At 34.6% G+C, this 14933-nt stretch overlaps 1 protein-coding gene across 4 annotated transcripts in view; it reads right to left on the bottom strand.

The window, feature by feature from the left end:
* The window catches only part of CNTN1 (contactin 1), a 348668-nt gene that overhangs the window by 141778 nt on the left and 191957 nt on the right, over positions 1-14933 (bottom strand). For all 4 annotated transcript variants that reach the window (XM_041736681.1, XM_041736678.1, XM_041736680.1 and 1 more), the window contains 4 exons: positions 9992-10124; positions 6990-7162; positions 4664-4759; positions 2290-2496 (listed from right to left, as the gene is read on the bottom strand). In XM_041736681.1, coding sequence (XP_041592615.1) covers positions 2290-2496; positions 4664-4759; positions 6990-7162; positions 9992-10124 — 609 coding nt within the window. The remainder of the gene's footprint in view (positions 1-2289; positions 2497-4663; positions 4760-6989; positions 7163-9991; positions 10125-14933) is intronic.

Genomic DNA, 14933 nt, shown 5'->3' with positions numbered 1-14933 from the left:
CATGTGAATTCACCAGACCAGGTCAAGCTGAGGAAACAGTACATTATGACAAAGCTCCAGGAGTTTGCAGGGATTTTTTTTACATCTAGGAATTCCAGTAATGATAAAGTATATGTAGTTGAAGATGAGCTTAAACCTATTATCTAGAAGGCTTGAAACTGTGACATTAAACATTGTGAGGTTAATTTTCTCAGTGGTAACTAGCGGTGGATTTTGTTAAGAGAAGTAATATGAATATCACCTTCATTTTAGTGAAAGTCCTGTTAGAAGCTTTAAAGAATGGAACATGGAGAAGAGAAATATAGAAGAGAGCTTAAAGGAGGCTAGGCCATTACTTCATGCAAAATACGTGGAGGTTTGAGCAGTGGGAACAAAAAGGAAAGAACTAATCCAAGTTGTCTTTGAAAAGCAGAATCAACAGGACTGCCCTTTGGGTCAATGTTTCTTGAGGTATAGATCAAAGATCCAATTCATCAGAATCACTTGGGATGCTTGCTGAACCTACAAATTCCTGGCCACACCCCAGACCTGCTGAATCAGTTTTTTTGGGTTCCAAATTTCTGAAAAATTCCCACATGTTTACATACCAACTGAGGACCAATGGATTAGCTGTCTTGAAGATGAAAGGAGGAGAGGCATTGATGATTAAAAATACTATTCTGAGTGAGAAATATGATGGTATTGCCAAATAAGATGAAGAATACTAGAATTTTAGAGATAAAATGAGATGACAGATATGTCTGGAAAATTTTGGGCTTAACTATCCAGAGAACCTTCTGTATGACAAGTCTAGGAGGTAGACAGAATTAAGTCCTAAACAAAGAGAAAAGTTTTGGAGGTTAGAATGTGGAGTCATCCCAATAGGGCTGCTGTTGAAAGGTATAAATTGATAAGAATATCTGGAAAAAGATTAAAGAAAAGTATATGAAGGGGGAAGATGTAGGAAGAATACTGAATAGAATTTGTCAGAGAGGCAGGTGGGAGATAGGGAAGGGCAGGAGTTGGGAAAATTAGGGAAGGAAAGAAGAGTTCAAGAGAGACATAGGAGATCAAGTGTCAAAGTTCATACAGAACCAGAACTGAAAAGTGTCCTTGGATTTAGCAAATATGTCTCAAGGTTGTTTGCACTGAATACAAAAGAATACACCGAGGGAAAGGAACAGAGAAGACGTTAAAGATTGAGAAAAAAGCAGAAAATCGTTCAGATACAGAAGTTCCCAAATGAATCAAATGGTAAATGAACCAGTGTAACTGGAGGAATTACTTAGAGTGGGAGAAGAAACCCTTCTTCCACAGAGACAATAATAAATAAAAGAGATGAATTTCTAGGGTAGAGTAGGAAAGAAATTTAAGGAGATTTTTATGTGATGGCTCCTTGTAATTCTAGAAAGTAGTGGATAAGAACATCTCTCAAGATTGTGAAGAGATAAAAGAGCCAGAAGTAAAAAAAAAAAAAAAATTTATTGAATACCAACCATGTGACCACAATTGAGGAGAGTAGGAAAAAATGGAATTACAGTGATATGATGACATTTTCCCCATTGTAATACCCTACTAGGATGGAGGTGGGGACCAAACGTAAGTCTGTGAACAACAAAACCCAGTACCTCTTCAGAAGCTTAAACTCACTGATAGAAGTGGTAATAGCAGGACTGTGATAAAAAAAACAATGTGAAGTAAGCAAATATGTTAAAATCTGATTCTCTTAGGAAGTGGTACATTAAAAAAAGAAATGTAGTTCAATTGGAATCTTGGAAAAGTCATTCAGGTCTGTCAGTGGCCACCAAATATGGCACCCATCCTACTTACTTACAGCAGAAAGGCAATTAATATACTAATTTGCTTCGTATAAATAGTTCCTTAAAAATATCAGAATGATACAACTGCATTTTTTTTTTTCTAATTCTGCAATCACTAAAGTTTGTTTTAATCTAATCATTTGTTCTCTTTCATGAAGTTACTAAAAACCAGGAATGGACATGGAAAAAAAAAAAGCAGAGGCAAGCAATTCCCATGCTAACTAATATATTGATATTTAGCTAATGAATCCGTACCCTGTGCATACTCTGACCTGGAGGAAACCAGTCCTAACTCAACCATCTTCGGTCACTTTTATCATGTAAATCTCCAACAGAAAAACTAAGGAATGACCAAGACATTCAAAGTGGATATCTTGTGTTTGCCCTGATTGGCCAGATAATCTTCCCACTGGATATTTCTTTTCGTCATTGTAAGTGATCCATAAGCAGACAACCTGCAAGAACAGTGTGTAACAAATAAAATACTTACGTTCAGGTGATGGAATGAGTGGGATAAATTTGCTGAACACACTCTTTGTAATAGAAGGACTGGATACAAAACAGGAATAATTGCCTTTGTCTGATGCCTCGACATTCGCAATGTAGAGATTTCCATTTGTCTGAGACACAAATCTCCGTTTATCCATTGTAATAAATACAGGAAATTCATTTAGAAGCCAGCGGTAGCTAAGATCATCTGGAAGAAAATATTGTCTTCTAAATATTAAATTCTTCTCCAAAAGCAAAAGTATTTTTTCTAGGAACAAGCTCAGGCATAATTTAATCTAGGCTATTATAGAAGAACTGTTGGAAGTAAGCCAAGACAAATACTGCAAATTTTCCAAAAGCTACCATATTTTGAGTGAATATAAGTATGGTGTTAAAGGATTATATTTATATTTCTCTCAATGATTACGTGGACTATTAATATTCTTACTTCTATCTCATTGATGGGACAAATGAAACTCAGAGCAGCTAAATGTTTTGCTTAGAATTTCATGATTGGTAAGTAGAATTGGGATTTTTTTAATCTAGGTCTGATAATTGTAAAACTCATGACCCATCTTTCCTACTGCATTTTAAAAATAAAATGAAGATCGCTAACCACAGTGTGTCTTTCTCCTTTTGCACTCCTATTTTGAATTACAGATTTAGAAATGAATTTCCTATAAGTTTTTTCTTAAAACAGTAGCCAGACTCATCTTTCCAAAACTTAAACATTGTCACGTGACTCATCAAAGCCCTCCAAAATAAACCTCACTCAAGTTAAAGCCAGTGTAATTATGATGAATTATAAGGTCCTATGTGATACAGCTCTTGTATCTCTCCAATTTCATTTCTTCCTACCTTCTATCTCATTCACTCTATTTGAGCCACTCTGGCTTCCTTGGTCCTCCTCCATAGTCCCATCTCATGCCTTTCCTCCTCCTACTGCATCTGCCTGGCAAGTCTTTCTCTCAGATATCTGCACTGTTAGCTTCTTCATTTCCTTCAGGCCTTAATTCAGTTACCTTCACAGCATTGTCAGCCATCCCCTTAGCACCTACTCTTTCCCCTTCCCTAAATTTTCTTCCTTGTGCTTACCTACCAATATCTAGGCATGCTATACCTATTAACTATATATTTTTATGTATCGGCTGTCTCTCTCACTAGCAAATCTCTGTTTCACTCACTGAGGTATTCTTGTGGCATAAACAGTGCCTGGCAAACGTAATTGTGTAACAAGTGCTCACAAGAGATCAGTTGAATGAATGAACAATTAAATGAAGCCTATCCAGTTTTGAATGTATTCAAATATAGTCATTGGTTATTTATGATCATTTACTTTGTTTGTGGGAAATGCTATGAAGGTGGGGGATTTTTTTCCCCATAGTTTGAGTAGTTCTTCAAAAACAAAACCAAACCAAAAAAAGGCTTCTCTCATCAAAAGGTTGTTACATTTTGAATTCTATGTTCCCCCTATATTTATCATTTAATAGTCTTTGTCCAATTTTATCAGAAAAAAATTACTGATATTTGACATATAAACAATAGAAATTTTATACATGTAATTGGAATAGAATACATACACATATAATATGATATGCATTATATATTTACATATTGTCATCTCTCTAAATATATATCATTAATATATTCCACATAAAATGATTTATAGCAGCCTGTTTTTTTAAGGGGTCTCTAAAGTCAAATTTATAACATTAGAGTTCTAAGAATATAATCATTATTTTTTCATTGTAAAAAGTAGTATTTATATAGTATTTCTAGAAGGTATTTGATAAAACAAGTGAATATTAATGAAAGTATATAAAATGTTCATTTTTTAATTAGCATTTTGGTGGCTTTTATTTTAGCCATATCAAATTATAGAAAACACATGTTCAAAGGTGAATCTTGCTACAGATGACACTTAATTTAATTTCTCTCTAAACTGGCTAGTTATTCTTACAGATAGACCCTCCTGAAGAGATTAATTTCTTTTCTAGCATTTATATAATTCAGTATATTGTATATATAATAATTTTAATGAAATAATAGGCTATATAACCACTCCTTGGCACTCTTCTATTTTAAAAATATTTTTTAAAAAATGAATCATATTTTCTCTTGTGTAATAGGAATGCTAATGAGGACATAATCTAACATATATATTATTTATAAACCAACATGACTACAGACCTTTGGTATTACGACCAAGTGACTATACAGCCTGGAAGTATCTATAACCATTAGTAAGTAATGCATTACAACATTAGGCAAACATTGAGTCTTATTTAATCATGAATATTTCATTATTGTTAAGAAAATGAAAACTTAGCCATTCACTCCATAGACACTTATAATCACAGAGGAACCTAACTTACCTGGAAAATGGTATGGAGGATCGCAGAGAAGCACCATTCCCTTTCCTTCTTTCACCCTGACCTCAGGACGCTCCTCAGGTGGGAAGGGGTCAAGATCTAATTATGAAAGCAAAAAGGAAAAAATTCACTCTTTAGTCAATAAGATTGTCATTAAAGCTTATCTCTCATTTACAAACTCACTTTTTTGATATGATACTTTTAGTTGGTTTGTTGGAGCCAATGAAAGTCAATTCCTCATTTTTATATGCTGGCATTTGCATATAGTCTAAGGTAGTAAACTCTAGCAGATGGATATTGGTAGCAGCCTGCATAAGTATTCTGACAACCCTGAAAATTACAAATATCCTCAACTTTTGCTTCAGATTTAGGAAGGATTTCAGTAAGGGTATCTGGAAATAGGGGCGCAGGCAAAACCAGGAATCTACCAAAGAGGTAAGCAAAGAGGACTGACTTGGAGGAATAGACTCGTGGTAAAGGAATAAGGATGAAAAGTAGGATTCTAGTTGAGGTAACATGAATATCACCATTTTTTTTCTCCTTTTCAAATTCTGAGTTTTCCTTAGTCTCATTCCTTCATTCTTGTCTGTTTACTTCTAATGTAGGTTTTCCTTGGATTCAAGATACTCTATTATTTGATTCTTCATTTGCAGTACGTGCTTATTCTGTTTCAACTCTGCTTCATCTCCTATTTCTTCTCTGTGAACAGTACTCAAATCACAAAATCAAGTTTTTACTTCTCTCAATATATTTATATCTCTGAAAAGTCATCATCCTAAATGTTACCTTTTTGCAGAGAGCCCTTCAGATCTACATCCCTCTTCCTGATGCCTTACTTGAATCCACCCCATCCTCAAATAGTTGACATTTCAACAACGATAATTTAATGTCACCATAACCTCTGCATGTGAAGCCATCATTGAAGTGCTTCCTCCCAACCTTGAAATTGGTTTTACTTGCTCCAATTCCATTTTCCATCTACTCTCCAAAGAGAGTAGATTGTTTCTGCCCTTTGACTCAGGTTTCCTTTAAAAAATATTTAGGGCCTTTTTTCTCTTCAGTACAATGTAATCTATTATTTTTTTCAATGGTTGTGTTTATTATTTACCTTCCCAAGGTCACCACATTAATTGCATTTGACTACTCACTCCCTACTGGTTATCACTGCCACAAAGGTCCTCTTAAACTTACATTTTCTTTCTTTTTAAAGATTTTATTTATTTATTTATTTATTTATTTATTTATTTATTTATTTAAGAGAGAGAGAGAGAGAGAGACATGGAAAGAGATAGGAGTGGGGGAATGCAGAAGGAGAGGGAGAAGCAGACTCCCAGTGAACAGGGAGCCTGATGCAGAACTTGATCCCAGGACCCTGGGATCATGATCTGAACCAAAGGCAGACACTTAACCAACTGAGCCACCTAGGTGCCCTTAAAACATCATTTTCATCCTATAATCCAATTTGCAAAAGATTTAATTGCTGACTTATAAAATCGAATGCTGAAGATCATCTTGTCCAACTCCTTTTTCAATGTACAATTTTCTTCTAGAATAGGTTCTAACTTTAACATTAGCACAGGATTTCTGAAAATATCTTTTTATGACAGCTTCCAGAAGGAGAAATTTTAATTTATTTAAACTTAAAATAATTTAATAGCTTAATTTAATTTATTCATAAATTACATGCTACAGAAAATGATCAGTGAGGTAGAGTCAAGCTTTAGAGAACCCAACTGTAATGTTATAGTATCTAAAATAGTTTCTCCCTCCAAGAACCAATTTTTACCCCTTTGGAGGCGATTACCCTGATTGAGATGCATGGCTTGGGGCACTTGTGGGGCTCAATTTAGGAGTCCAATTCTTGATTTTTGGATTAGGTCATGATCTCAGGATCATGAGATCAAGCCCTTTGCAAGGCTCTGAGGTCAGCATGGAACCTGCTTAAGATTCTCTCTCTCTTTCCCTCTTCTCCTCTCCTTTCCCCCTGCCCAGTTGTGCATGCTCTCTTTTTCTAAGCGAGAGAGAGAGAGAGAGAGAGAGAGAAAATATGCATTGCTTAGCATATCCACTGATACCTGATGCTAGTTATTCAAGATCTCTCAGAATGTGACCTTAGTTTATTTCCTAATACCCTTCAGATGCTTTGTTCTCTTGAAATTTTTTTCTCCACCCAGTTGAGGCCCACTGATCATATAAGATCCACTTCATATGGACCATTTCTCTCATCTTCTTTTCATCTTGATTTTTCTTCTTGTTGAACTCTTATGATAATATTTAATTTTTACTTCACCTAAATGCACTGGACCTTGTTAAAGATACCATTACTTACATCCAAAGCTCAGGGTTGCTTCAGTGCTTCTGACCATCCCATAGTTATTTGATGCTAGGCAGTAATATATTCCAGCATCTTTCTGTTTGTCGGGGTTGTTGATAACAAGGTTTCCTCCTACCATACTGTACCTATCACTTGTAAGATCAATATCCCCATTATTCATTCTCCATCTGTGAGAAAGAAAAACAAATGTCATATCAAAGGTCATGAGGCCTGCAAAACAGCATACTGGCCTACCATCATTCTAAAATAATATGGGTACAGCTCCATGTGAAATCAGATGATTTAGTAGATGACTCAGTGTAGTAGTTCTTCACACTCTGTAATTCTGTATCTCTGGGTTCATGGTTTATAATTTAGTTCACGTACAGAAAGGTAAATGTTCAAGTGCATGAAATGTTATCTCTTTATTCATGAGGCATCTGGAAGGACAAATATTTCATTGAATTTTGCTACATTGTTTTTTTTTTTAGCAGATATACATAGATTATAAATTATAACTTTCTATGTACTAGTTAGATTCATGCATATCCAGATGTGCTGCATAAAACATTGAAAGCAAAAGTAAAATATACAATATCAATATCTATTCTAAATATAAAAATAATTTCTTAATAAACCTAATTGAAATCAGGGTTCTACTCAGTAAATGTCAAACTCTGACCACTAGAGGTCGATCATACAATTTGAAAATTGTAAAAATCCGTTGGATCTTTTGTTTCCAAGCCACCAATATACAATTGCATTTATATTGTTATAACTCCTTTCAGACAGTTTTAAATGCAGTTTTATTAGCATTCTCATTATTTTGAGGGTCAAAGCAAGATAACATAAACTTCAAGGCTGTTACGTAGAAGGTAAAGTTCCCTGTTATACCTTTCGGGGTGTTGCCATGAATAAGAAATTATCATGGAACATGCCATAAATATAAAACTACTGTGTGAATGACACATTGCATGATTACCAATGTTCGTATGGCTTGTTCTGGATATTAAGTAAATTTTTAAAACTTCAAATGTTCTTTTCCATCAGACAAGTTACATCATGAGCTGAATTTTTTCCCTTTTTCCCCCTGTCAAATGTAGACTGCCTCCATAACAGAATTAAATATCTACTTCTCCTTTCCAGCTCTCTATATTAATGTGTAAGATAGTCAGGCCACACTCATCCTGGGGACTTCAGTGCAACCTATGGGAGGGAGTTGGTGAATGTATTTGTCAAACAAAGTTTTGCCTCTTATTTTATGTTTTAAATTTTGGTAAGAGCACTTAATATGAGAACTACTTATATGAGCTATCTAAAATAGTCAAGCTACAGAAGCGAAGAATAGAATGGTGGTTACCAGAGACTGGAGAAAAGGGGGGGAAAGACAGTTTCTAATTACTGTGTATAAAACTTCAGTTATGCAAAACTTTGCTTCTTAAAGTGTCTGTGGGGTAGGGGTAGGGGTAAGCACACATTTCTAGAACACTATCTGAGGACAATCTCGTTTGTTTTGTTGCCTTCATTCCAGGCTGTAGACTGATTTGCTGTTTCCGTGTATGAATGTCAAGGACAAGGTGTCACAAAATAAGCATCACTGAAATAGCTTTTGAAATCACTGAAATAGCTTTTGAGATGTTATCAACCTATCTAGATAGATGCATACTGAAAAAATTATGTTTCTTTGAAACCCATAAAACCTGTGTGTCAATCCTGAATCTGTGATTTGCTCTGGAGCAAGTCAATTTACTTATTCCAGATTTAGCGCTTCCTCTCCTATCAAATGATGTACTTGAATTAGATCTCTTCTACAGTCCCTATTAGTTACTATTCCATGTCCAAACTATGTATATAAACTCCCATTATGTATGGCTTAAGGGTAGAAACAAGTCTAGCCCATCAAATATTTTCAAAAAAATGTGTTACTTATAATATATAAAATATCTACATATTTTGCACGCCTGTGCATGGAATTGAAATAATAAAAATAATTTCAAAATGACGGTGCTTTCGTATCTAAATTCATATTTTATTTTAAGAATAATTTTGTAATTTAGCTCAGAGACTCAAGAGAGTCTCTTGAACTCAAGAGAAAATGAGTTCAATTAGAATCAAATTTGATAACTTTTTATGACAATAAAAAGTTGTTTTCCTCTTGAGAAAAAATACTATGAAAATCAATCTTGTTGAAGACCTTCAGTTAAGTTAGCTGACATCAACACACAAGAGCCCCAATTTCCCCATCAATCATTTACTTTGTCTTCATAAAACCATTTCATAGGTGAAATTCAAATCCATTTGTGTTTGGTTAATTTTTTAGTCTTATTCTTTGTATCAAATTAGAAACTGTTAGTATACTTTTCTGAACCATCTGAAGCAAAAAAAAAACAAAAAACAAAAAACAAAAACATTGTTACTTTTTATACAGCTATTTTTATAACATAAATAGGTACCCCAGAAAAACAAAAAGAGACATATTGATATAGATTGTCTAATTTTAAGAAATTTGTTATATTTTCTGGAATATGGATTTAAGGCCACTGAAAAAAAGTGGTGCTTTCTAGAATTATGGATGTAAGTTCTCTAAATGTAGTTGATATAGGAATATCATCTATAATATAATACGTAAGTATGAGTTATCCAGATCAATGCGTATAAGAATATTTTATCATCAAATGTGTATATTTAAATTGTGCATGATTTTCATAGAATCTTACATATGCTTAATAGCATGATCACCATTTGACAATTTTTAAGTGGATAATATCAAATGATATTAGCATAATCTGTGCAGGAAATAAGAAATGGATTATTTGCACATATTTAAGAAAACTTACTATTAATTTGGGCATTAAACAACTCTATTTTAATAACTTATATTCCAATATTTTAGTTAATATGCCTCCATTTTGTCAACAACCTTGTATTATGGCTTTCTCTATCAGTACAGTGTCACAGATGCTCATCTGTAATCTATTCTGACACTCCATTGTGAAAAGAACAGTGAGGTACATTACTTGTAAACTGGGAAAGGGCTGGCCCGTGCCCTACAGTTTAGGGAAACTTTTCCTTCTGGTGATTCCTCTGGATAAATGGTATTGATTGGCTGCTCTTCAAAAATTGGTCCAAATCCTTTATCTTCCTCAGAAACTACAAGAAAAATAAAACCATCTTACATTGTGCTGTCTCATGAGTCAAAGAAAATTTGGCTACATTTAAAAATGTTTTGGAAAAATGTTAGAAACACCAAATCTCCATTTCCATTTGAAACAAAGATATTTGCCTCCATAATCCTGAAGAGAATATTTAGGTGCTTTATTCAAAATTATTTTCCCCCCATCCCTCACTATTTTTCTCAAAGCATTGGGTATTATCATGCTTAACTACTTATAGACCCTCAAACAGGTCATGCTTTCCTGCCTCTGAGCCTCTGTAATATGTTTTTGCCCTCTCTGGAATCACTATCTCATTTTTTCCTCCTATCAAAACTCAAACAGCTCTTTATGACTCAGCCTTAGTTCCTTCAGGAAGATACTTCGCACCCCTCCTAGCTTTAGGTGGTCTTCATTTGTGTTCTCACAACTCCTCACACAGCTTATGGTATTTAGCACATCTTCTGTGATTCTTGATACAACTGTCTATTCCATGAGACCGCAAATGCTTGGAACAGGTGGCTGTGTCCATAATCCCCCACCTAGCTGTCAAGCAGACTGGAGCACAATAGGTGCTTAATGATTTTTTAATAAGAGAATGGATGATTTTAAGCTCTGGGGAAATTAGTCTCTTGTTTATTTTTTTTAAACATGTAACCAGCAATTATACTCAGTAACATCTAGAACAGTCAATAAACAAATTTACATGGTTCAGAATTTATCACAAGTGTACCCAAGTTGGGAAGCAGCTGTTTCTCTGGAAGGGAAGAGTGATGCTTCACAGCAGGAAAAGAAGAAAATCACTCATAAGACATCAATGTGGCAGCATTTACAGAAAAGAGCTAAGAGCCATATGCCCCACATGAATTAATACTAGCATGTGTGGCTAGGAAGGAGGATAGTCTTACATAAGATCATTAAAATGTCTCTGCTAGAGCAAAGCTATGGTTTACCCCCCAATTATTTTTTAAGAGAGAACGTAAGGCAAACTCCACAGAGACTTTTTGTCTGCTCCAACATCAACCTTTAAATGAGAGCTTTGTTCGGACTTCTCTTAATGAGCAGTTTCATTATATCATTTAAATCTTGCCTCAGCACTGTTTACAGAACCTTTGGAAAAATTATTTAAACTCTCCAAGTCTCAATACCACTCTTTATAAAATGAAGATAATAGTAAAATCCCATTAGACACTGTGAGAATTGTTTTGAGAAAATGCACGTAAAACAGTAGTGTACCTGGCTCAGAGTCAGCATTCAACAAATACTGATGTTGTCAATATTCTTGAGAATTTGCCAATCCTTTTGAAATTTAATTTATATCTTATGTATATCTTATGCATATCTTATGTATATAAGATCTTATGTGTATATACCTTATGTATATATGTGTATATGTATATCAACTCATGAAATTTCTAAAAGCAAGAGGCCATGTTTTATTTTTGTTGTTCTGGTGTTATCAGTGTTGTGTCAATACATATTTGTGTACAAGTAGGAGATCAATAAAATGTTCAAGTTAGTGTCTCCTAGTATGAAGCATTCGTTTTTCTAAACTTGCCTGAAATATTTCAAAGGGAGATGCCTCATTTTTAGTTAGAATTGGCTGAAATTGCCATTCAAGAATTTACAGACCTCAGTTCATGCCCTATTACCATCCTATTTCAGAAAGCAAATTGCTGATTCAAAATCAAAGGGACCAGAGAAACTGAGATTTAGTTCTGCCAATGTACTTCTCTTAACTGTTGTTTTACACAAGCCTTTTGTTCTACATAGAGTCAACATTTAAAAAAGAAAGGAATATGTACACAAATTCTAAGGGCCAACAGGCCTAAGATAACTATAAATAAGACCCCAAATGGGAGGTGTTCACAGAAGCCCTCTGCTAATGATTTTGCAAGTCCTGCTGTGAGCCGTGTCTAGTTCCATATCCTTCTTGAAGTTGTAAAAGCCAAAAATGCATATAATGTTTTCTGCTTCACTTCTAATAATTTTCTTGATGATATCCAATATTTCCTGTCTTTTAGTATATAACTGAACACCAAGGGAAATAAGGAATGAATCCTAAACCCCTGACAACTAGAGACTTTCATTTGGATATAGGCTCTAGATTTTTCAATCTCTGAAAGAAATGACCTTGTGCTTATCTATGATAAAAATCATATGTCATTTTTCTTCCCACTTGGACAACTTTATAAGCTCTTCCTTGAGTCTCTCCCAATTGCACAGCTTTTCTGATTGGAACAATTTAGTAACACCTGCTAGTCTGGAAACTCTGTTGTTTATTCCCAAATCACATGAAAATGTTTAAAAAGACAGCAGAGAAGTGCAATTTTATCAATATATTTAGATTCTCTTCTTGAAGACAAGATGACTTCTATTCCAACTCTACCCCTGGCCAATAACAATTTTAGTTTGAAATTTTTCAGTTTTTTAAAATTAATTAGACTAGATAGTTAGAGGGTAGAAATAAAGAAATTAAAAGCTCATAAATACCTTCTAAGTACATTATATTTTTTTTAAGTACATTATATTTATATAAAAAGTCTGATGATGAGCTTTTAGACACAACACAAAAAGCATGATTCATAAAGGAATAAAAAAGACAAGCTGGATTTTATTAAAGTAAAAAACAATATGTTCTGTTAAAGACACTCTTAAGAGAATCTCAGGTCTTAAAGTTTAGGAGTTTTTCTTTGGGTTTTTTCCAACTTGTATTCCACAAGCAGCAAATGGGAGAGAACTGCAACTAACTACATCCTTGTCTTATTAACAATAGGGATATATTAGTGATTGCACACTATTTCACAAAACTTGTCTTCATCTCAGCAAGGTTGTATTAATTAAAGCCTCTTTAACATTATTGTATTTCCAATATAGAAATAGCCAGTCCCAGACTGTCTAGCATTTGCTTCTACAGTACCCTCTGGTAATGCCATTAGAGGGGTTGTAATAATTCTAAATTCTTAATTTATAATTTCATTACCTTTCTTGAAACAACTGCTTTTATCATTATGAAGTAAAGTTATGTTCATTCCATATTGGCTTCATTATTTAAAGTACTGTATGGTGACTTCATTTTTTTAAAAGATTTTATTTATTTATTCATGAGAGACAGAGAGAGAGAGAGAGAGAGAGAGAGAGAGAGAGAGAGAGGCAGAGACACAGGCGGAGGGAGAAGCAGGCTCCACGCAGGGAGCCTGACGTGGGACTCCCGGGTCTCCTGGGTCAGGCCCTGGGCTGAAGGCGGCTGAGCCACCGCGGCTGCCCCATGTATGGTGACTTCAAATTCAACAAAGACAGAAGCATAAATCTACATGAAGGTGGCGATTAGATTGGTATATTTGCATATTTTAATTAATGCATTGTCTTCAATATTTCTTATGATAGTGTATCTTTAGATCTTAAGGCATATGCTTTTGAGACAAATGTTGGTCATCTTTTAGAAAACTGAAGATGTTTAAGTGGTTTCTTGATCTTAATCGTATGCATTAAAAATAAGTTTAAATTTTTCTGGAAAAGATACCAGCAATGTAAATTTCCAATGAAAATAATGGAATGGGGCATCCCTGGGTGGCGCAGTGGTTTGGCGCCTGCCTTAGGCCCAGGGCGCGATCCTGGAGACCCTGGATCGAATCCCACGTCGGGCTCCCGGTGCATGGAGCCTGCTTCTCCCTCTGCCTGTGTCTCTGCCTCTCTCTCTCTCTCTCTCTCTCTCTGTGTGTGTGTATGTGACTATCATAAATAAATTTAAAAAATTAAAAAAAAAGAAAATAATGGAATGTCACATAATAATAATGATGAGACTATATTTATTGCCAGGCAGAGCCTCAAGAGGGATATGTAAAGATTAAAATACTTTTTTGGGTGAGTTGGGTTGAAATTTATATGCCAAACTGGATAATATTAGTGCCCATGCTATTTTTGTTTCTCAATGACAAGTGCTCTTCAAAATTATGTGTATATACTTCTTCATACTCCACCTCCATCTGGCCTTTATAAGAACAGACAGTGAAACATTCAGGGGATAAAAATACAAGGCTAATTTCCACCAAAATATTGGATTTAATTTTCACATTGAAAGATCATTGCATGTAAGATAGTTCCCTGGCTTATTCTCTAGGTCAAAAAGCAGAATAGGACACACTTCACATCACAGTAGCACTTTTAGTGTTATTTTATAAATATATGTTTCATACTTTTGTAAAATGTTCAGGCCTAAATAAAACAATGTATTTCATTAGATGGTTAGCAATTACTCTATATATTTGGGGAACATATTTGGGACCTCTGAAAGATAAATTACTCAAAAGGAGGTTTTGAATTGCATGGGCATGCTCAGTGAACCTCTGAATGTTATCTTCATAACCCTCTTGAATAGTATCTGAGCTCATCCCTCTAGTCTCTTAGCTAGGGCACTCAGATGAGGGGAAAATAAATTTCTGGGAGAGTACGAGCAGCCAAGGTTTCATTAATGCAAGCTCTCAGCCAACAGAAAATATGGCCATTTTACTGCTTTTTTTCTACAGCTGTGGAAGTAATTAGATGCTAAATTATGGTGCTTGGATGTATTATGGGGTTACAAGGCACTTGAAACAAGAAATAGGTATTATGCTTCAGAAAAATAAGATGACTTTTTAAATACATGCCCTTTTTCTTACTGGGTAGATTCTTCTAAAAAGGAGCACAAAATTATAGAAGGCTTCTCAAGCTAATTAAAGACAACATTTCAAACCACTCTTTCTTTTGATCTTTTCTTAATTCAAATTAACCAGTTATCTACCACTTAATGGTAGTCTTTTGGAGAAGT

This window comes from Vulpes lagopus, chromosome 21 (assembly GCF_018345385.1).
Source record: "Vulpes lagopus strain Blue_001 chromosome 21, ASM1834538v1, whole genome shotgun sequence".
NCBI lineage: Eukaryota > Metazoa > Chordata > Mammalia > Carnivora > Canidae > Vulpes > Vulpes lagopus.
Note: the sequence above shows the minus strand (reverse complement) of the source record. Positions and strands in the feature narration are given on the sequence as shown.